The sequence below is a fragment of the Pongo pygmaeus genome, chromosome 19 (assembly GCF_028885625.2).
Source record: "Pongo pygmaeus isolate AG05252 chromosome 19, NHGRI_mPonPyg2-v2.0_pri, whole genome shotgun sequence".
Lineage (NCBI taxonomy): Eukaryota > Metazoa > Chordata > Mammalia > Primates > Hominidae > Pongo > Pongo pygmaeus.
The window spans coordinates 79,569,341-79,591,430 of record NC_072392.2 but is presented as its reverse complement, the minus strand read 5'-3'; the positions used below and the strand labels follow the sequence as shown (position 1 = coordinate 79,591,430).

The 22,090-nt window shown below is 51.8% G+C and overlaps 1 protein-coding gene across 4 annotated transcripts in view; it reads left to right on the top strand.

Moving 5' to 3' along the window:
- The window catches only part of WNT3 (Wnt family member 3), a 55,893-nt gene that overhangs the window by 13,263 nt on the left and 20,540 nt on the right, over positions 1 to 22,090 (top strand). The window contains exon 1 of one of the 4 annotated variants that reach the window (XM_054458864.2): positions 13,195 to 13,729. The exons of the other annotated variants lie outside the window; for them this stretch is intronic. Coding sequence (XP_054314839.1) covers positions 13,728 to 13,729 — 2 coding nt within the window. The 5' untranslated portion in view covers positions 13,195 to 13,727. Of the gene's footprint in view, positions 1 to 13,194; positions 13,730 to 22,090 lie in introns of those variants that run through there. 4 annotated transcript variants of the gene reach the window in all.

The following is a 22,090-nucleotide window of genomic DNA, read 5'->3' as shown; positions in this document are numbered from 1 at the left end:
GGGATTACAGGCGTGAGCCACCGTGTCCGGCCTTTTTTCTTTTTTTTTTTTTTTTTTTTTTTGTAGAGATGGCATCTCCCTACATTATTATTGCTTGAACTGGACTCAAACAATCCTCCTGCCTCAGCCTCCCGAAGTGCTGGGATCCCAAGGGTAGAGTTCCAGTTTGCACTTGAGGACCAGGGTTCGTCTCATCCCTGAATCTTCCTGTGTCCAGAGTTGGTTCCTTCCAGTGGGTTCGTGGTCTCGCTGACTTCAAGAATGAAGCCACGGACCTTTGTGGTGAGTGTTACTCTTAAGGACCCCAAGAGTGAGCAACAGCAAGAGTTATTGTGAAGAGCAAAAGAACAAAGCTTCTACAGCATGGAAGGAGACCCAAAGGGGTTGGTGCTGCTGGCTTGCGGCGGCGGTGGGGGGAGGGCGGGAGGGCAGCTTTTATTCCCTTATTTGTCCCCGCCAATGTCCTGCTGATTGGTCCATTTTACAGAGTGCTGATTGGTCCATTTTACAAACCTCTAGCTAGCTACAGAGCACTGACTGGTGTGTTCTTACAGAGCACTGATTGATGCATTTTACAAACCTCTTGTAAGACAGAAAAGTTCTCCAAGTCCTCAGTTGACCCAGGAAGTCCAGCCGGCTTCATCTCTCATTCCTTCTCTAGAACAGTTCCTCCCAGGGGACCCATCGTCTACTCACCTTTAACTACTTGTTCCTCTTCTGATCTCTTACCGGCTTTTCTACAACTTCCTGCAAGTCCTATAGCCACAGAATTGCCTTTAAATCAGGGAAAGAGGAGGCCTGCCGCCAGCTCTCTGATTTAGAGGCTTCCCTCTGGTGTCTTATAGCGTTTCCCTTCCCCATAGGGCAGGGAGTCTGGAATCCAGCACGCCTGCCCTCAACAGGCTTATGACGGAAAACACATCAGATTAAATGACAAAATAAAAACAGGCTAGTTGTGGTGGCTTGCACCTGTAGTCCCAGCACTTTGGGAGGCCGAGGCAGGCAGATCACTTGAGGTCAGGAGTTCGAACCAACCTGGCCAACATGCTGAAACCCCGTCTCTACTAAAAATACAAAAATTAGCCGGGCATAGTGATGCATGCCTGTAATCCCAGCTACTCAGGAGGCTGAGGCAGAAGAATTGCTTGAACCCAGGAGGTGGAGGTTGCAGTGAGCCGAGATCACACCACTGCACTCCAGCCTAGGCAACGGAGAGAGACTCTGTCTCAAAAAATAAAAATAAATAACAAAAACAGAAGAGCAGGATCAAGGTCAAGGAGAAGACAAATATGCAAGTCAAGGTCAATGCGGGTGGAAGGATGGAGCTCGCCCTGAGTTTCCTCACAGCCAGGACATAAGGGAAAACACGCTTTACCTGAAAGGAGAAGGCATGCTGGGTCCTCAGGGAGAAATGCCCGCCTACAGCCTGTGCCCACCCTCTTCAGCTGTGCCATGAGAATTTAGGCTCCTGGAGTTTCTGGCCCAGACAGCCGTGAGCCTGCTTCCGGGCCCTGCAGGCCTCTGCCTGGGGCTCATTCTGCCAGGGCAGGCCACACTGCTAGTGGCAAACGGCTGATCAAAGGAAATTCGTTTGCAAGGGCTGTGGCTGGAGCTTGAGGGTGTGGCTGGGGCGTCCAGCATGGGATGCAGAAGGGATGGGCAGGCTGCAGGCTTGGGGCTGGATCTCCCATGTCACCATTGTCTAGCGTGAACTTTATGGGACAACCTAGCCCTCTAGGTGACAAATAAGAGTTTTGCCAAGATAAGAGGATAGAATGATTGTTTAACTTTTTTTTTTTTTTTTTTTTTTTTTTTTTGAGACGTAGTCTTGCACTGTTGCTCAGGCTGGATTGCAGTGACACAATCTTGGCTCACTATAACCTCTGCCTCCCAGGTTCAAGCGATTCTCCTCCCTGAGCCTCCCGAGTAGTAGCTGGGATCATAGGTGTGCACTGCCACACCTGGCTAAGTTTTGTATTTTTAGTAGAGACAAGGTTTTGCCATGTTGGCAAGGCTGGTCTCAAACTCCTGGGCTCAGGTGATCTGCCTGCCTGGGCCTCCCAAAGTGATGGGATTACAGGTGTGAGTGGCTACGCCTGGCTGAGTGATTAACTTATTATGAAAGTATAGGAAAAGACGTAAACTGTCTTTCCTCTGCTTTCACCCTGCAATAATCAGTAGAGAAGACTTCTGTGACCAAATGCGTGCATACACCAAGCAAGCTGTCAATTCTGCGGCAGACATCAGCCAGCGTCCTCTAATCCAATTCAATTCTGATGCTCTCCACCTGGACGTAGCATCTGATCCCATAGGTTGAGGTCTTAGTCCCCAGGACAGCCCCCCACTTCCAGTAGCAATCTCAAGCCCCAGGCTGCTTTACATGTGCTCCTGACTGACCTGCTATAAATCAGGGTTCCCATGACTTCCTCCTTGGGTTCCATTAATTTGCTAGAGTGGCTCACAGAACACAGGAACACACGTTTACTGGTTTATTATAAAGGATATTACAAGGATACAGATGAAGAGGTGCATAGGGCGAGGTATGGGAGAAGCTGCACTGAGCTTCCATGCCCTTCCCAGGCACACCACCTTCCAGGAACCTCCACGTGTTCGGCTATCCAGAAGCACTTGAACCCTATCCTTTTGGGTTTGTATGGGGGCTTCATTCCATAGGTATCATTGATTAAACCATTGGCCACTAGTGATCAACTTAACCTTCAGCCCCCTCTCCCCTTCCTGAAGGATGGGGTTGGGGTTGGGGTTGGGAGTCCAACCCTCTAATCTTGGCCGGGCGCGGTGGCTCACACCTGTAATCCCAGCACTTTGGGAGGCCGAGGCAGGTGGACCATCTGAGGTCAGGAGTTCGAGACCAGCCTGACCAACGTGGTGAAACCCCATCTCTACTAAAAACACAAAAAAATTAGCCGGGCGTGGTAGCAGGTGCCTGTAATCCCAGTTACTGGGGAGGCTGAGGCAGGAGAATCACTTGAACCCAGGAGGCGGAGGTTGCAGTGAGCTGAGATCACAACACTGCACTCCAGCCAGGGAGACAGAGTCAAACTCCGTCAATAAATAAATAAAGAAAGAAAGAAAAGAAAAGAAAGTTCAACCCTTTAATCCTGCCTGGGTCTTTTGGGGTAACCAGCCCCAATCCTGAAGCTCCCTAGGGGCCGCCAGCTCTTCTGTCAGCTCATTAGCATACAAAAAGACATCACTTTGGAGTTTCTAAGGATTTTAGGAGTTGTACGCTGGGAAACTAGGTCGAAGACCAAATATATATTTTACAATATCACAAACATGCGTACAGGCGAGCACACAACTTGTCAGTGTACAGCTTAATGAGCTGGATAGAATATCTTATGTTTAACAGTTTGTGAACCTGGCATGAAACTTTTCAACACTGGGCACATGGTGGATGAGGCTTCATTGAGTGGTCTCAATGCTGCAGCCAGGCCTTAGGGCTTGGCAGGGAAACAGTTCCACTAGGGTGGAACTGGCACAGCATCGGGAAGAAGGCTTGCCTCCTCTAATGTGGCTGCATCGTCTCCATCCCTCCCTTGGCAGATCCACAGTGGCACTGCCCTCCCTCACAGCTGTGGTCACTTACCTCCCAGTCCCTTTTTGTTAAACTTGGACCATGTTTTAGCCTTTCTCAGCCTCAACGGATCTTCTTTTCTGATCAGTTTAGTCAGTCTTATTTAATTTAATTTAATTTCATTTCATTTAATTCAATTTAATTTAATTTGTTTTTCAAGATGGATGGAGTCTCGCTCTGTTGCCCTGACTGGAGTGCAATGGCGCAATCACGGCTCACTGCAGCCTCTGCCTCCCAGGTTCAAGCGATTCTCCTGCCCCAGCCTCCCAAGTTGCTGGGATTACAGGCGCCTGCCACTATGCCCGGCTAATTTTTCTATTTTTAGTAGAGATGGGGTTTCACCATGTTGGCCAGGCTGGTCTCCAGCTCCTGACCTCAGGTGATGTGCCCACCTCGGCCTCCCAAAGTGCTGGGATTACAGGCGTGAGCCACCGTGCCCGGCCACTTTGGTCATTTTTAAACGGTCTAATTAGGAGAGCAGCAGCAGCAGATATGACTGTGTTGTACACTCCTCAGCCTGGCCTCTGCCGCCCTGCACCCACTCCTCTCCCAACCCCAACATGGGTAAGCACGTGGGCCTGGGTACAGCAGTCCTGGACTCTAGATGGTTCTGCCTTTTTATCTGGGTGGACTTCACCTCTCTGAGCCTCAGTTTTCTCTCTGCAAAATGGGGATAATGAGGGCTATTGTGAGGATGAAAGGATATAACACATGTGAGACTAGCACAGGGTCAGGTGTGTACTCAGTGAGTTAGCCACACATTTTGCTGACATTAATTTCATGTTACATTCTGCGTTGTTCTTGTGCACACCTCACTTCTCCGTGCCTCTGCGCTACCCCCCACCTTCTCTTGGGATGACTACAAACTCCTGTTCGGTCTTGAAATCATAGTTCAGCCATCACTTCCTCTGTGCAGCCTTCCCTCAGCACCGCGGCCCCAGCAAAGGCCCTTCTGAGCACATCTATTTCATGGACTAGACTGTAAGTCACCTGTGGGCAGGACCAGATCTCTATCATCTTTCAACCCACACCACCAAACATAGCACAGGGCACACAGTGGATCCTCAAAGACAGGTTGTGGGATGAAAGGACACTGTCGAGAGTCACCTGCTGGTCCCAGACTCTTGTCTCCTTGCTGCAGCTGGATTCTCACTGCCTCTGTGATGCTCTGCCAGGAAGACCAGCTGGTACTTGTTGTGTATTTTCCTGTATTCTCAGATACCTCTTCATGTGCATCTGTCTTGTCTCCCCAGTGTAAGAGTCAGCCCCTGAAGGCAGGGATTCTGCTCTGTAGGCCTCTGCATCACTAGCGAGCCTCACACATCATCCTGAGTGTTGCAGGAGCACAGTTAGGAATTCTGTTATTAGGCCAGGCATGGTGGCTCACATCTGTAATCCCAGCACTTTGGGAGGCCGAAGCGGGCGGATCACCTGAGGTCAGGAGTTCGAGACCAGCCTGACCAACACGGTGAAACCCCGTCTCTACTAAAAATACAAAAATTAGCTGGGTGTGGTGGTGGGCACCTGTAATCCCAGCTACTTGGGAGGCTGAGGCAGGAGAATCGCTTGAACCCGGGAGGCGGAGGTTGCAGTGAGCCGAGATCACACCACTGCACTCCAGCCTGGGCGACACAGTGAGACTCCATCTCCAATAAACAAATAAATAGGAATTCTGTTAGTACTTGGCCCAGGAATCAGACTCCTTCCCAAGCAGGCTGCAGTCCAGGCTCAGCTGGTCCCCACCCTCTGGGACAGTACTCCCCTTGCTCTGCGATCTCCCAGGAAGTCCGGCTCTAGGCGTCTAACCTTGGCGTGGGGAGGCAACATAGCACTCCAGAAAGAGGGTAGGCTCTGCGACAGAACCGCCTGTGGTGCAAATCCCAGATGTCCACTTCATAGCTCTAGAACTTTGCTTTGGGTGGTTGCTTAAAAACCTGAGTCTCGGTCTCTTCCTCTGTATAATGGGGATAAAAAATATGATCTCAAGGTAGTTGTGAGGTTGAAATGAAATAATAGAAAGAAACTGGCCAGGCGCAGTGGCTCACGCCTGTAATCCCTACATTTTGGGAGGCCAAGGCGGACAGATCATTTGAGGTCAGGAGTTCGAGACCAGCCTGGCCAACATGGTGAAACTTTGTCTCTACTAAAAATACAAAAATTAGCCGGGCATGGTGGTGCACACCTGTAATCCCGGCTACTCAGGAGGCTGAGGTGGGAGAATCGCTTGAACCTGGGAGGCGGAGGTTGCAGTTAGCTGAGATGATGCCACTGCACTCCAGCCTGGGCAACAGAGTGAGACTCCATCTCGAAAAAAAAAAAAAAAGTAGAAATAATAGAAACTGAGTTGAAGGTGAGTCATTAAAGATGTTCTACAGGTCATCTAATGTAGCAGGGTTATAAAAGTATTCTCTCCCAGGCCTGTAGCAGGGTTATAAAAATATTCTCTCCCAGGCCAGGCTTCTTTAGAGCAGAAAGATCTGAATTCCTTCCAAAACAGAAAAGGCTGGCTTCAGGGAATCCCACACACTTTATGTTGGTTTGTCCCAACCGATAAGCCTATCTGAAGAAAGAAGCAGGTGGGGAGGCATGTGGCAGAAGTCTGTGACTTGGTGGACAAAAGGCAACGCAGACTCTGGCATGACCTTGCGTTCTGGTATCCTGTTCGGCCAGAATACTCACAAAGGCCTCCAGTTCTCAGGAAGGGGAGGGTGAATTAAATGTGGTTAGCTATCAGGGATTTTTTTTTTTTTTTTTTTTTGAGACGGAGTCTTGCTCTGTCACCAGGCTGGAGTGCAGTGGTGTGATCTTGGCTCACTGCAACCTCCGCCTCACAGGCTCAAGCGATTCTCCTGCCTCAGACTCCTAAGTGCTGGGACTACAGGCGCGCACCACCATGCCTGGCCAATTTTTTGTATTTTTAGTAGAGACGGGGTTTCCCCATGTTAGCCAGGATGGTTTCAATCTCCTGACCTCATGATCCACCCTCCTTGGCCTCCCAAAGTGCTGGGATTACAGGTGTGAGCCACCGTGCCCGACCTATCAGGGATTTTTATGGGGTTCCAAGGAGTGGTCTGTGTAGGTTTAATATCACTCTAGTTAATGGCTGAGGCACTGGCTGTGTAAGCCCTGCTAAGCACAGTGAGTGAGTGTGGCTGGAAGTGCTGGAGGCCTGAGTGGGATGCAGGCTGATCCAGGGCTGGCAGTCACTGTGTGCATCCAACCTTTAGGCGAGAGAGGGCTGCTAAACTCTGAGAAGGAATTCATGGTGAAGAAGGGCTGATGTGCCAATGGTATGGCTGGCATAAGCCTAAGCAGATACCAGCTGTTCTCCTGCAAGCTGATCAAAAATATTTGCATTACACAATACTTGACATATACAAGAGAGCAATCATATATATTAGATATTATAACAGAATGAAAACCTGAGCCTCACCATATCCCTGAAGGACCAGACCGTGACTAGGCCATTGTGTCTATCAGTGGGTCCTCCTCAGCCCATTCCCCGTCTCCCTCTAGATGTGACCACATCCTGAATTTCACATATTTATTCCATTACTTAAAAATACTGGCTTTTGGCTGGGCATAGTGGCTCATGCCTGTGATCCCAGCACTTTGGGAGGCCGAGGCGGGAGGATCACCTGAGGTCAGGGGTTCGAGACCAGCCTGGCCAACATGGTGAAACCCCATCTCTACTAAAAATACAAAAATTAGCTGGGCGTGGTGGCACACACCTGTGGTCCCAGCTACTCAGGAGGCTGAGGCAGGAGAATCGTTTGAATCCAGGAGGCAGACGTTGCAGAGAGCCGGGATCACGCCACTGCACTCCAGCCTGGGCGACAAGCGAGACCCCATCTCAAAAAAACAAAAAACAAACAAACACAAAACTGGTTTTCCCAGGTAATAATGCCTAAATGAAATGTTTTATTTTGCTTATTTTTAGCATTATAAAAATGGTGTTATACTGCCTGTGGCCCTCTATGTTGAGCTCTTCTCTCTCTGCATTGTGTTTCTAAGTTTCAACTGTTCCTGGATCTGGTTGTAGTTCTCACATGCTCACAGTTGCATAATAGTCCATCTTTAGAATATACAGTTTATCTATTTTGTCTCCTGGCCATGGATGTGCGTCTCGCGGTGCACAGCAGGGAAAGGTGTTCATGGAGGTACCTGCCTAGGCATGGAACTTTGGGTTGCAGGGTGTGTGAATGTTGAGCTTTACAAGATGATGCCAAACTGTTTTCCAAAGAGGTTGTGCCCATCTGCGCTGTCATCTTTGAGATTGTTTTTCCCATGGCCCAAGGCCCTCCTTCCTGCCTGAGGCAAGCCCACTCCTGAGGACTCCACTGCCTTGGGCCTTCACCATCTTTCTCTCAGGACCCTATTCCCTACTGGAAAACTCTTTCCTTTCCCTCCTCCACTTGGCCCTGAACTTTCCAGGATTTTTCAAAACCCAGCCTGGAGCTGCCATCTTCCTGGGAGTCCTCCCAGCCTCACTGCCGCTCTCTCCCAGCTTTTTGGAACAGCTTTTCCAGACAGCTTTTGGGCCAGAGTAGGACATCGCATAGTGTGTTTCTTATAACATCAGCCCCACATAATCCTATTGAGAAAGGCTTCTGGAGTCAAATAAACTTAGGAATCACCACAGGCAACTTGGAGCCTCTTGGTGTTTACTGTTCTCATTTGAATATTAGCAGCTCATTAGCATAGTCACAGCACTAAGAGGCCCTGCCAGTGTGACCTGTTTTTATTTGTTTAACTTGTATTCCAAAAATATTTAACCTCGGAGCCCTTTTCCCCCAACAAGTAACAATGATTACCCATTTGGAAAATGGGATCGAGGAGATTCTCTTGCCTATTTCAGTCAGTTTGGTTTTGTGGTCTTATTTTCCTCGGTAACCAAGCTGAGAGTCCTCTGACTTCTGTTGTAATCATCCCGTGTAAACTAGTTCAGTCCAGACCACCCTTTCTGGAGGGCTTGAGTTGAAGGAATGAATGAATGCACTCATGAATGAATGAATGAATGAAGCAGTCAGCCAATCAGTCAGCCATCCAGCTGAGCCCCCTCTCCTATGCAGCAGTCAGGAACCAGGACTGATCAGGCACCGCTCATCTTGCACCAGGGGACACCCGGGCTGTCTGGCTGGTGAATCATTCTCCCGTCTTAGGTCCCCTGTAGTTGCATTTTTAGGATCTGTCACCCAATGAGGCTGGGAGCCCCTGTGGGGCAGGAACCAAGTTGCACTTGCCTCTCTGTGTGCCCCAAGTGGAACATACAGATGGGATCTCTCATCCAGCTCCTTCCGAGAGGGGCAGGAGAACATTGTGGTTAAGTCTTCAGCCTCTGGAGCCAGACTAGATGTTTCCCTAATTACCTGGGTAATGTGGGCCAATCTCTGCCTCAGTTTCCCCACTGAGATGGGGTGATGATAACGTACCTTCCTTACGGAATTATTATGGGGTTAATATGCGGCAAGCACACAAACAGTGTCTGGCATAGAAGATGTCACTGGTCTTTATTAGCACTATGACAATGGCAACCAACATTTATTGTGCACCTACTATGTGCCAGGGACTGTGATAAGAACTTTATCTACATCATTTCAATTATTCCTCCACACAGCCTCTTTGAAGTGGGTGATGTTTTTCTCATTAGGAAGTTGAGTCCTCCCAAGGAGACATGGTAATGGGTGGCAGCAATAAGATCAGGATTGGGGTCAGCCAGATCACAAAGCCCTGGCCTGCAGGCGTGGAGGGTGCCACCTACCACCTGCGGATGGGACAGCTCCTCGGTTTCTTTTTACCGATAATTACCCTGCCGACAACCTGATCAGTTCTTTTTTTTTTAATCCTCTATTCATCTCAACAAAATGGAAATCCATGGTACTGCAGGGGTTGGAATTTAACATGTGTGCGCATGTGTGTGTGTGTGTGCATGCACGTGTGTGTGTGAGAGAGAGAGAGAAAGGGAGAGACAGAGACAGAGAGAGACAGAGAGCAAGAGTGCACAAGTGAAGGAGAAGGAGTTATCTGAGAGGCCTGGGGATTACCAGCACCTTCATGATAGACCCAGGAAGACAAAGATCCCCGGGTGGGGCTGGCTTTGAGACTGCACAGCGGCAGAATCGCTTGTGAGTCTAGCAGTGCCGCAGAACAGCAGGGCGCTCCTGGAACTGGGCTTGGTGTCGTCACTCGCTGCCCCTTGCACAGGGCCCTGTGTGCCGGGAAATGTTTGCAGGCTGGACACCCGTGGTTGCTTTTAACCAGGCAAGTGAGCTGGGTTAGAGGTAGCCACATGTTCCTGAGGGCTCGCAGCTTCAGATCTGAGAGGGTTAGACAGGGCATCGGGGCTGAGGGTCGCTGGAGGAGAATTTGCTGTCGTCCCTTTGCCCACGGGCTGGCTGGTCTTCTCAGACCCCAGAGGCCGGCTCCTCTGTTCTTCCCCACCTCGGAGGGGAGCCCCAGAAGTCACAGGGTCAGCTGTCTGCTTTCCACACTGCCTAGGGCTTTATTCTTGCACCATCCCCAGTTCTGGCCACACCAGGGGAGTGAGACATGGGGCGCTGGTAGAGGGGCTGAACGCGCTGGTGTGGGGTAGGAAGTTTCGGATGCACATTCCAGAAGGTGTTTATAGGGGAGCAGACAAGGCTGGGGATTCATTCCTGGTAGGGAACAATTCCCTTAGCACCTGAGGGCAGGAAATGAGGGCTGAAATGGTGGCTCAGAGGGACACAGGTGAGGTAAGCAGGTAAGAATTCCCACCAGGTGTCTCAGAAATGTCCTGGGAATGGCCTGGCATGGTGGCTCACACCTGTAATCCCAGCACTTTGGGAGGCTGAGGCGGGCAGATCACCTGTGGTCAGGAGTTCAAGACCAGCCTGGCCAACATGGTGAAACCCCGTCTCTACTAAAAATACAAAAATTAGCCAGGCATGGTGGTGGGTGCCTATAATTCCAGCTACTCAGGAAGCTGAGGCACGAGAATCACTTGAACCTGGGAGGTGGAGGTTGCAGTGAGCTGGAATCATACCTCTGCACTCCAGCTTGAATGACAGAGCAAGAATCTGTAAAAAAAAAAAAAAAAAAGAAGAAAGAAAGAAAGACAGAAAAGAAAGTCCTGGGAAGCTGGTGGAAGGAGGTCGAGATCTTCCCGACCTGGGAAAGGAGGGAATTCCCAAGCATCTATAGACCAATAGGACTGTTAAAAGTTTGACTGGTGCGAGAATAGGTTAAGGTGCTGAATTTTAGATTTTTATCCTCTCCACGGTGGTACAGTGTGTTCTGCAAACAAAGGAGAGCCCGAGCCTTGAAGAGCCCTTCTCAGAGCTGACTATGTTCTTTGGCTCCTCAGCCCAGTGAGATGGCCTTAGTTCTGAGCCCTGTACAATATGCAAGCTGGGCCAGACGACCCCCAAGGCTCCTTCCAGCTCTGACAGGTCCTGTCGGGGGTTCCAGCCCGCATATAGGGCCTGGGCTTCTTTCAGCCCCATAGATGGTGACCCCTCTTCACCGCTAGTAAGATTGAAGCTCATCAGCAGGACCTCAGGCCCTGGCCTCCTTCCTTCTTGGCCCCTTGGGTTTTGGAGTTTTATGTGACATCAGTGTCCCAGAAATGCCCATCCTCTTCCTTTTCTCTCAGGGCACAGTCCCCTGAGGTCTTGTGGTTTATCCACCCCCACCCCTATTCTATGTCCTCCTTCACTTGCTGTCCCCCGCGCCCCTCCCACCAGAGAGTTTATAAGCTGGCTGTCCCCTTGCTAACCTCCTGCTGTTCTGTATGAACATGGCCTGCCTGTTAGATTTCACCGTGTGACACTGTTTTGGTTATGTCCCCGTTGTGCCTAGTTCAGTGAAGAACACACAGCAGGTGCCGAATAAATGCACTCTGCTGGAATAAACTGGTTATCTCCAGAGGGTGGGGTCTGGACAGAGTGGCAAAACAGCGATAGCATGGGATTTGGGGTCCAACTCCACCTCCACTTCCTGGCTGATGGCAATCTGTCCTTGGTAAAGTAGAGGCGGCATCTCTACTCTCAGGGCTGTTGAGAGGATTCATGGAGAAGCTGTGTGAGGAAATGCTTTGCAGATTGGAAGGTGCTGGAAACGTGTGTCATCTACCCTGGCCTTTCTCTCGGGAACTCTTGCCCACATTTGTCAACATCTGCTGGGCGTGTTGTCTTGGGAGAGGTCTTGTTAACCCTCTGCCACCTTGAATTCTCTGGTCCCCTGAAATTCTGCGTCCTGTCTCACACACAAATGCCTCCAGCCCTCAGGTCGGGGGTCTCCTCTCCTCCTGCAATGCCTTGGGCGTGGGTCCAGCCTTGTCTGAGACACAGAGAAATGGACCTCCAGTGCGGAAGATCCGCACCAACATTCGAAAGAAAAAAGACTGACAGGCGGGAGCCCAGAATTTGAATTTACAGGGTTGTTAACCCCGACAGCAGCTGGAGCAGCAGAGCAGGACCTGAGCGCTTCCTTCCCTTCCTCCTTAGCCTTCCATGAACATGCTCCCTATAAACCCAGTCCTGGTAAGTGTCTCCCCTCATTTTTTTTTAGACAGGATCTCGCTCTGTTGCCCAGGCTAGAGTAAAATGGCTCAATCTTGGCTCACTGCAGCCTCGACCTCCTGGGCTCAAGCATTCCTCCCAACTCAGCCTCTCAAGTAGCTGGGACTACAGGTGGTCACCACCATGCCCAACTAATTTTTTTTTTTTTTTAATTTTAGTAGAAACAAGGTCTTGCTCTCTTGGCCAGGCTGGTCTTGAACACCTGAGCTCAAGTGACCCTCCCGCCTCAGCCTCTCAAAGTGCTGGGTTTACAGGTGTGAGCCACCTCCCTCAGCCCTCACTGCTTTTTTTGCCATCTCAGTGCCACCATTTCCTAGCTATGTGACTTTAGACAAGTCACTTAGCTTCTCTGAGCCCATGTCATCATCCGTTAAATTGGGTTCTTTGGCAAATTAAAGGATGTATTCTAAGTAAAGTGCTTTACATGGCAACTGGCACATAGTCAGGTCTCAATAAATGTTAACTATTATTATTAATAATGGCCACTGGCCAGGCGTGGTGGCTCACACCTGTAATCCCAGCACTTTGGGAGGCAGAAGTGGGCAGATCACGTGGTCAGGAGTTTGAGGCTAGCTTGGTCAACATAGTGAAACTCTGTCTCTACTAAAAATACAAAAATTAGCCAGGTGTGGTGGCATGCACCTATAGTCCCAGCTACTCGGGAGGTTGAGGCAGGAGAATCGCTTGAACTTGGGAGGCAGAAGTTGCAGTGAACTGAGACGGCACCATCGCACTCCAGCCTGGGTGACAGAGCAAGACTCTGTCTCAAAAAATAATAAAATGGCCACTCTGAGTGCCCCAGTAAATAGGCTTCTTACTACCTTACTTAGAGCAGAGTTGAGGAAATTGGTGAAGTTCTTCACTACCTTATTAGCCACCCTCTACCCAAATAAATGTACCCCACCTTATCTTATTCATCATGGGTAACCACCTATAAAAGCGTTCTTTATTTCATTCACAGCCTGAGTGTCCCCATAAAGGTGCTCTATGATGTCATCACCCCCTCTGTTTGGAGGACACCTCCTCCCACCCATGGTGATTTGAGCCTTCTCTTAGGCCAGGGTGATTCCCAGGGGAACCTTAACTGGAGCAAATGTGCATTGACATTTTGCCTTTTGTGTTGAACACACATCCCATTTGTAGAGAATTAGAATTTTTTGACTTTAAATGTTCGCTATTTCTGTGTATGTGTAAGAGAGAGTTGTTTTTTTGTTTTGTTTTGTTAAGAGACAGGATCTCACTCTGTTGCCCAGGCTGGAGTGCAGTGGTGCAATCACGGCTTACTACAGCCTCGAACTCCTGGGCTCAAGCGATCCTCCTGCCTCAGTCTCCCCAGTAGTTGGGACTACAAGTGTGCCCAGCTAATTTTTCTGTATTTTGTGGAGACAGGGTCTCGCTGTGTTGCCCGGGCTGGTCTCAAACTCCTGGCCTCAGGTGATCCCCCTGCCTCGAAATTCTGAAGTGCTGAGATTACAGGCATGAGCCACCATGCCAGCCAGAGAGAGAGATTTTATATTTTCTGCATAAAGTGTGTTTCCCCCAGAAGAAATGCCTTCCTACTTTTGTGAGGAATGTAAGTAGAATGCAGACAGAAATTACAGAAACTCCCTGTGCCCCAGCACCCTTACCAGGACATGCCTGGCGTGGTGGAGCGACAGGGTGTTGTACACAGTGAGGGGAGGGAAGGGAGTGGGAGAGGAGGTGAGGCTCTGCAGAGCAGAGTGGACCATTTCTGGTCAGAAAACAGTGAGGAGGCCGGGCGCAGTGGCTCACGTCTATAATCCCAGCACTTTGGGAGGCTGAGGCGGACGGATCACTTGAGATCAGGAGTTTGAGATCAGCCTGGCCAACATGTTGAAACCCCGTCTCTACTAAAAATACAAAAAAAATTAGCCAGGTGTGGTGGTCCTCGTCTGTAATCCCAGCTACTCAGGAGGAGAATTGCTTGAACCTGGAAGACGGAGGTTGCAGTGAGCTGAGATCACGCCACTGCACTACAGTCTGGGTGACAGGGCGAGACTCTGTCTCAGAAAAAAAAAAAAAAAAAGAGTAAGGAAAGCGAAGTCCTGGGGTGGGGGGAAATGTAGCTGCAGGCAAGAACCAAGGAAGGTGTGGAGCCCCTAACCCAGTAGGGAAAAGGCTTGCTACCTTGAACCCAAAGAGTGTGAGCATCCTGTACCTTTGCAGAGAGAACTTCCACCTACTCACAAACAGATACACCCCACTGCACAGCTAAGAAAGCTAAGGGGAAATCAGGAAGAAGGGAAAAGAAAAGAGGAAAAACCCCAGAGGAAACGAGGAGTCAGGCCTGGGCAGAGGGCTCCAGATGACGCATGAGGCTGCAGGAGGAAAAGGTTTCTTTTGAAACACATCTTTTATCTTGTCCTTTTCCGATGTATGTGAGCGTGTGTTTTGGAACGCACATAAAATGCGAGCGCGGTAGCTGGCGTCTGATTTCTGCCACGGAAATGGAGGGGCGTGCCCAAACGCTTCTTCTTCATGGCTGCTGGATCGGGAAAGTTTTGCTTCTGCGGCCATGAAGGTGGAGATTTGCTGAGAGACCAAGGAGAGAGATGATGCGGGAGGGCTACTTCGGGAGAGGAAGTGGACAAGACCAGAGGTTGGAAAACAGGGGACGGGTTGATCCTAACAACTTGGAAAGGAGGGACTGGTACTGGGAGTAGGAGGTGGGGCCCAAGGGGAGGGCAGAGGACCCAGGAGCCCCAGCTGTGGACCCAGGGTGTGGCTGTGGGTAGGTCCCCAGCCCTGTCTGTGACCTAGGGCAGTGCTTCTCAACCTTGAGGGAGGGAGGGAGGATACCACAGAGGGGAGGAGGCACCTAGACCACTTAAATCCCTTTCTCTGCAGGGGGCCCAGGCGGCCTTGTTTCTAAGCTCAGCAGGGCCACTTACTATGCAGCCAGGGACGAGAACCAATGGCCCACCCTGCTGAGTGCTGGAATACGTAATGAAGTCCTGCGTGGGTCTGTAATGAACCCAGATTCGGCTCCTAACAGGTGCTGAGTGCGTGTTTGCAAACCCAGGCGCCTGTTGCAAGGAGAGGACAGAGCTAAAGCAAGGAGCCTGCGGAGGAATGGGTGGCAGGGACTGATGAAGTTGGGGGAAGGAGGTGCAGAGGAAAATGTTGAGGCTCGCTCTGGACTGCCTCGCCTGGGGATGGAGAATGGGGCTGCGAGGGAGGGGCAGCCAGCTCTTTGAACTTGGGTGGGGCCTCCCTAAATAGAGCGGGGGAAGTCCAGGTGCTGGGCAGGGCTGTCTTCACCTGCCGGTCCTCAGCGCCGTGGGGGGACGAGGCGCAAAGAAGCCCTCCTGGGAATGTGGTGGAAATACCCACCTTGAAAGGCAGAGAGTGGAATCATTGCCCTGAGCACCCGGGTGTGGTCGCAGCACCCCCTGTGAGGCCTCCCAACCCTGCAGCTGGCTCCTGCGTGCTCACCTGCCACTGCCGGCTGTAGGGCCAGGGCCAGGCCCAGCTGGAGGTCCAAGCTGGAACCCTGGGCAGTGTCCAGTGCACTGTAGCCTCAAAGTGCCCAGCCATGGTTTAGTACTCCAGCTGGCAAGGCCCTGGGTTCAAACCCTGCTCTGAATTTGTCCGGTTGCTTCCCCATGGTGTCATTTGGTTTGTTCCTCTGTCCCTTGTGTTCCCTGATAACCAGAAGTTACCTCTCAAAGCTTGGTTAGATCAGATTAAACGTCTTTGGCCAAAGAACGTCATAGGGAAGGTTGGGGCCTTCCTGCTGCATCATCTCATACCATTCTACTGTCACACTTCTGGCAGAGGCTTTTAATGATCCAGTTTCCTGGACTCCTCCCCAGAGGCTCTGATCCTGCCACGCTGGTGTTGGAGCCTGGGTGTCTGTATTTTTCAAAACCACCCCAAGTGATCTGCCATAGTGCATAGCCTGCATCCCTGACCCCAGTAGCCAGCTGGTCGGGGACTGTCCTTGGTTTTCTGAAGAGCATAGAATAAGGGAGTGGGTGGGACAGTCCAGGTAGGTGCCAGCCCTGGTGGCCAGTGCTGTCAGGTGTGAGGCAGGGAGGGTGGCCTCTGGGCCCCCATAAAGAGGAGAATGGGCTACCTCAGGGCAGCTCCAGGTTCAATTGAGAGTCCTCGCAAGACCAGGAGTGCCCCATGCACTGTGCTCCCGGTGTCCAGCATAAGGCCTGGCCCAGCGTGAATGTTTATTGAATAAAGACACATACCAGGCTGGTGGCTCTCTGAGGAGCCCTGGGGAGCTGCTCTAAGAGTGAGCTCCCAGCCAAGCAGCACAGCTTTGTGTGTTCCCCACTGGGCTGCTTCTAAGATTCAAACAAAGGACTCCCAAACTGTGGAGCTAGCAGCTGTGTTAAAAGGCCCAGAGAGCCAGCAGGGCCATGGCCATCACCTGCCCTCAGCTCGCCGTGGAGACAGCTTATGGGATCTGGGAGAGATGAAGGAAAGGACTGGGCACTCAGTGGGGCTGCTGAGTGCAGCGAAAGGAGGCAGGGAGGTCCTCGCAGGGAGGTCCTCGCAGGGCCACTGCACTTGCTGAAGCAGGGACTAGATTCCATATGGAAACGAGTGAAAGAATCCCTCATCTCAAAAAACTCACCATCAGTGGAGTCGGTCGACAATTCACTTGAGTGCGTTGAAGGTTACCCATGAGGGATGTATAAGAGCTGGGGAAATGGCCAGAGGGAACAATCTGAATTGGAGACATTAAAAGGGGATTTAAACATGGGACCTTGAGGGATGAATAGGAGTCTGGAGTCAGAAGTGAACAAGAGGGCTGGGCAGGCTATGTCTTGTCTTTTACCAGAACTGGCTTGAAGGGTATAGCAATGTGGGGACCCAGCAAAATCCTGGTGTGGGAACCAGCAGACTTGGCTTCTCAGAACAGCAGCCTGACTCTGTAAGGTTCTCATTTCCCAACCTGTAAAACGGGAGACTGACTTAGGGTTTATAGGCGTCAGGAAGGGGAGAAGCATTATTACAAGGTTAAAATGAACTAAAGATGCAAACATGGCTTAGGAAAAGTTTGAATTAGAATTCCACTTAGTGGAGTGGGAGGCAAAGAAACAGATGGCCAAGCTCCAGGAGGAAAAGTTGGCCAAGCTGAGCTCAACTTCAAGGCCCAGCTCGAATGTCACCTCTTTGAAGGGGTCTTCTTTGCCTTCTCCCACTTCCTTCCCCTCAGCACCCCTATTCCTTGAAGTCCCAAGTGGGACTTCTCACACTCTGCAACTGACTGGTCACCTGCACTGAGGTGGGGTCACTGAGGAGGGTGGAGGCTACACCTTTTTTTTTTTTTTTCTGAGGCAGAGTCTCACTCTGTCGCCCAGGCTGGAGTGTAGTGGCACAATTTCGGCTCACTGCAACCTCTTCCTCCCAGGTTCAAGCGATTCTCCTGTCTCAGCCTCCAGGGTAGCTATGATTACAGGTGCCCGCCACCACGCCTGGTTATTTTTTTCTATTTTTAGTAGAGACAGGCGTTTTGCCATGTTGGCCAGGCTGGTCTCGAACTCCTGACTTCAGTTGATCTGCCTGCCTTGACCTCCCAAAGTGCTGGGAATACAGGCGTGAGCCACCGCGCCCGGCCGAGGCTATATCTCATATACATCTTGGGCACATAGTATGCAGGTACTGAATGAGGCCCAGCCCTCAGATGGTCAGGTCTGGGGCACTTCAAGAATAATCTGCGTGCTATAAGGGAGACAAGCTCTGGCTGGGAGTCAGCAGGCCTGGGCTGTGCTCTCTGCACTGCCTCCAACCAGAGGAGGATCAGCAGGGAAGGCACATCGCTTCCCTGGGCCTTAATTCCCCCAAGGAGCTGAACTAGGTGATGTCAAAGGTCCCGCTTAGCTTTGACATTTTGTGACCTAACACTGTAATAGAATCACTAACATGCGTGGCCATTTACAGAATGCTCCTAAAGCCTTTCCAGGACACTCTTTTTGTTCTCCCCCCACCCCGCCACCCCCACCCTACTCCAATAGCAAGAAAACATTCACAGGTGGAGACTTTTCTTCAACAGGTCTTTATTGGCTGGGCACAGTGGCTCACGCCTGCAATCCCAGCACTCGGAGAGGCTGAGGTGGGAGGATTGCTGGGGCCCAGGAGTTCGAAACCCAGCCTGGGCAATATAGCAAGACCTCATCTCTAGAAAAAATTTTAAAAACTTAGCAGAGCATAGTGGCATGTGCCTGTAGTCTCAGCTACTCAGGAGGCTGAGGTGGGAGGATCGGTTGAGCCAAGTAGTTCAAGGCTGCAGTGAGCTGTGATTGTGCCACTGTACTGCAGCCTGTGTGACAGAGTGAGACCCTGTCTCAAAAGAAAAAAAAAAAAAAGAAAAGAAAAATGGCCTTTATTGAACATCTATCTCTGTACTGGTGAGCACCCCAGAGACACCTGGGCCCATCAGGGTTTCTAGAATGTTCTAGAATGTTCAGCATCCCCTGAGTTGGCAAGACTAGACATTTAGGGGGAGCTGTACGACAATCACCCAAAACTGATAGGCAGAAATGCTGTGACCCCAAGTAGGCCTCTGGGCCTTGATGACGTCCTCAGTAACAGAGAGCACAGCACCCCTTTGCGTGTCTGAAGGCAGAGGGCTGGGACTCTACATGAGCAAGCACAGGGTGTCTGGGCTTACCTGTGAGTCTTGAACTGCGCAGCAAAGTGGAGAAACTGACCCAGCTCTCAGCATGTGTCCTTGGGAGCTGCTTCCCTCTGTGGTCACCAGGCAGCATGTGCCAACCTGTGGGCTTGGTGCCTCTCAGGGAGACGCTCTGGGGTCTGAAGAGTGAGGTCCCTGCCTTTTACCCGTCTCTGGACACCCCTCTGGGCCTAGGCCCTTCCCTGTGTGTGAATCCCCTGCCTGAAAGAAGAGACCCACAGCCCTGGGGTTCCTCTGGGATGCCAAGTGGGGGACTGTGTTTGGTCCTGGGGAGGATGGGCTGGGGCTGCTGAGCAGGCCAGGGGTGCAGGACCCCTCCCTCCCCCGCTTCTCCTGTCCTCCTCCTTCTTCCACCTTTGACTCCTCTCACCTCTCGCCCCCTCTTCCCTCCTGTTTCCACTCTCTTTCCTCCTCCCCAGGTCCCACCAGACTGCTCCATGCCCCGGACCACAATTTGGCTGAAGGCAACAATCCCTGTCTCCCACCCTCCTCCCTTTTTCCAGGCTTATCAACTTCACTTTCCTGTGAAATGAAGGGGTGGGGGGTGGGTGGTAAGAAAGAAAGAAAAAGCACTTCATGCTCACAACACAACAAAAAACAGGTTTAAACATTTTACAGGTTTCAACATTTTTCAGGCCGTCTTGTCACATCTTATCAGATCAGCCAGAGCCGCAGGCAGGCGCTCCGGGAGCTGCTTTGGAGAACAGAAGCTGCAACATTCCAGCCCAGGCACTGCCCCGCCCTCCACACCCCTTCCCTCTCTTCCCTTTTCTCCCCAAAGAAACATCCCACAGGGCTCCCTGGGATAGAGCACAGGGCCCGCAGCCTCTTTCCTCTGACTGGGGTATAGTCTGTGGCCAAACCCTTGGCTTTGAGCTTCTGCCCACACCCTTTCCTTCTCCCCACGGCTGCCCAGAACCGTGGTCCTCTCGGGCTCTCAGGTGGTCCCTGGCAGCTGAGCTGTGCCACCTCCTCCGAAGGCTCCTCGTGGCCCTGAAAGGGAACCTTTAGAAGCTGCGGGCAGAAGGGAGTTGCTAAAGTCGCTCACAGAATGTAGAAGTGGTCATTTGGCCAGCAGGGCTAGTGAGTTTCCCGGGCTCCTGGGGCCCGTCCTCGGGGGCTCCTGCCCAAGGGGAAGGAATAGCTTTTTACTTGGTTATCTTTTCTCCGTGTGCGTGGGTTTTTCTCCTATGGCGTGGATCACTGCCTGGGATATCCCCTTCCACTCAGTCACCCCCAGACCTCACCTTTCTGTTCCTGCTGCACTCACGGTGACATTAGTGACACAACGCAGGGTGACAGGTCCAGGAAGGGCTGGCCAAAGCCCAAAGGCTCAGAGTTAAGCCGAGGCAACGTGAGGGACAGACCCAGAACCTGGATCCCAGGACAACAGGGAAGAGCTGGCTTTGTAGCTTGTAACAGGAGCATGGTTAGGGCTGGGAGGTCCCACTGTGTGGTCAGAGAGGGGTCGCCAAGGGAAGGCAGCTGTGCACTGACGGCTTAGGATGCATCATAAGAAAAGCAAAAAGGGGAAAGCGCAGAGGAGGGAGGGGCACAGTGGCTCCCTCTGTGTAGGTATGTTGGCTGTGCATCTCGTGGGGACCTCGTCCGGAATACGGAAAACACAAGCCAGACCTGGGCGCCTGCTGCCAGTGTTGGCTGGGCAGGGGCTGAGGTTTCGGGAGAGCCCACATTCCCAGCCTCCTAGTGTGAGGTTCAGGCCCTGAAGCTGGGCTGGCTGGCCCTCGGCCCCCAGCCCCCTCCCTGGTGTCTCCACCCCTTGGCATATGGCATCACTGCTCCCACCATGAGGCTCAGTGTCCTCCCACCCGTGTGCCCACAGCCAAGATCGGGCCTAAAGTATAATTCAACTTTTAGCTCCTTACAAGCATCCCCAGATGGATTTCTAGCTTCTGTCCCCCTCTTGGGCCCAGCTCTGTCGCTACGTGGTGCCTGGAAGTCCCTCTGGCCCCACGCACTTCCTCGTCTTGTTCCCAAAGCTGCTTTGCTTCTTACCTTCCCATCTTGGTGGACACCATCTCCATCTTCCTGGTCATCCTGGCTCAAAACCTTGGCCATACTTTCCTCCTTCCTCCTGTTTCTCATGGGATCAAACAGCTACCAGTCCTTATTCACAGCTTCCTGTCTGTTCCTGAAGCCACTGTCCTGAGAGGGCCAGCGGGCCCATCCCCTGCCACAGACCCCAGTGACCCAGACACATGGGTCTTGGCCCAGCTGCACAATGAGAGCTGGGCCCTGGGAGGTTGCAATGGATCCCCAGGCCCCAGAGTCTCCTTAGCATCCACGTCAACCCCGCCTCCCAGCCGCTTTCCCAGCACCCACCTCTTGTCTCGTTTTGCACATGACTAACAGGACAGTATTCCAAAGCCCAGCTAAGGAAGGTGCTAGTTTGTCCGAATAATGTCTGGCACTCAGGGCCCCTTTCTAGCTGCTTCCCCTCTTCTGCTTCTCTGTGTGGCTCCTAGACCCTGGCTTGGGGGGACATGCCACTTTGCCTGGGGCTGTCCCCCTGCCACCTGGCTCCACCTGAGGGCCCCTAGCCATCCTTCTCCAGCTCAGTAGCTGCTCCACATGGAGCCCTCCAGAGGCAGTGAGGACCCACTTGCCCCCGTTCCTGGAGATCGCTTGCCCTGACCATGCACCCTCTGGCCCAGAGGTTACTGGGGCTGAAAGTTACAAGTGCCTTGGGACCATGTCTCACTCATTTAAGGCACCCACAGTGCCCAGACCTAGTAGGTGCTCAAGAAATGCTTGTTGGTCTGTTACTGACAGCAGCCTCCTGGGCTGGGTGCTCCTCAGGTGTGGCTTCATTCATCTCCACGTTCCCAGAACCTGGAACCCTGCCAGGCTGAGAGTCATCACTCAATTCGTGCGTGTTGAGCGAATAGGCAGTGAATGACTTTGTTTACCAAGGCCAGACTTTAACCTGCTCTCTGAAGGACAGGCACTTCCACTGACCCCACAAATCACCAGGCCCCAGTCTTGACAGGTGGGGCTAAATCAAGACAGGAGCCCACTGGGCTTAGAACCCAGGCAGCTGCTCCTTCATGGTTTTATCTCAAGACCTCGGGTCCCAGCTCAGGGCCCGCACCCACTCTACCCTCACCCTTCCCTTCCTGTCCTAGACATAGGCAAGGGTGCTCCCACCCCTGCTGGAGATGCAGGTGAGCCAGAGGGCCCCTGCCCCCCATTGAGAGAATGAACTAGCCCTTAATGGCAAGGCCCAGAGACATCTCC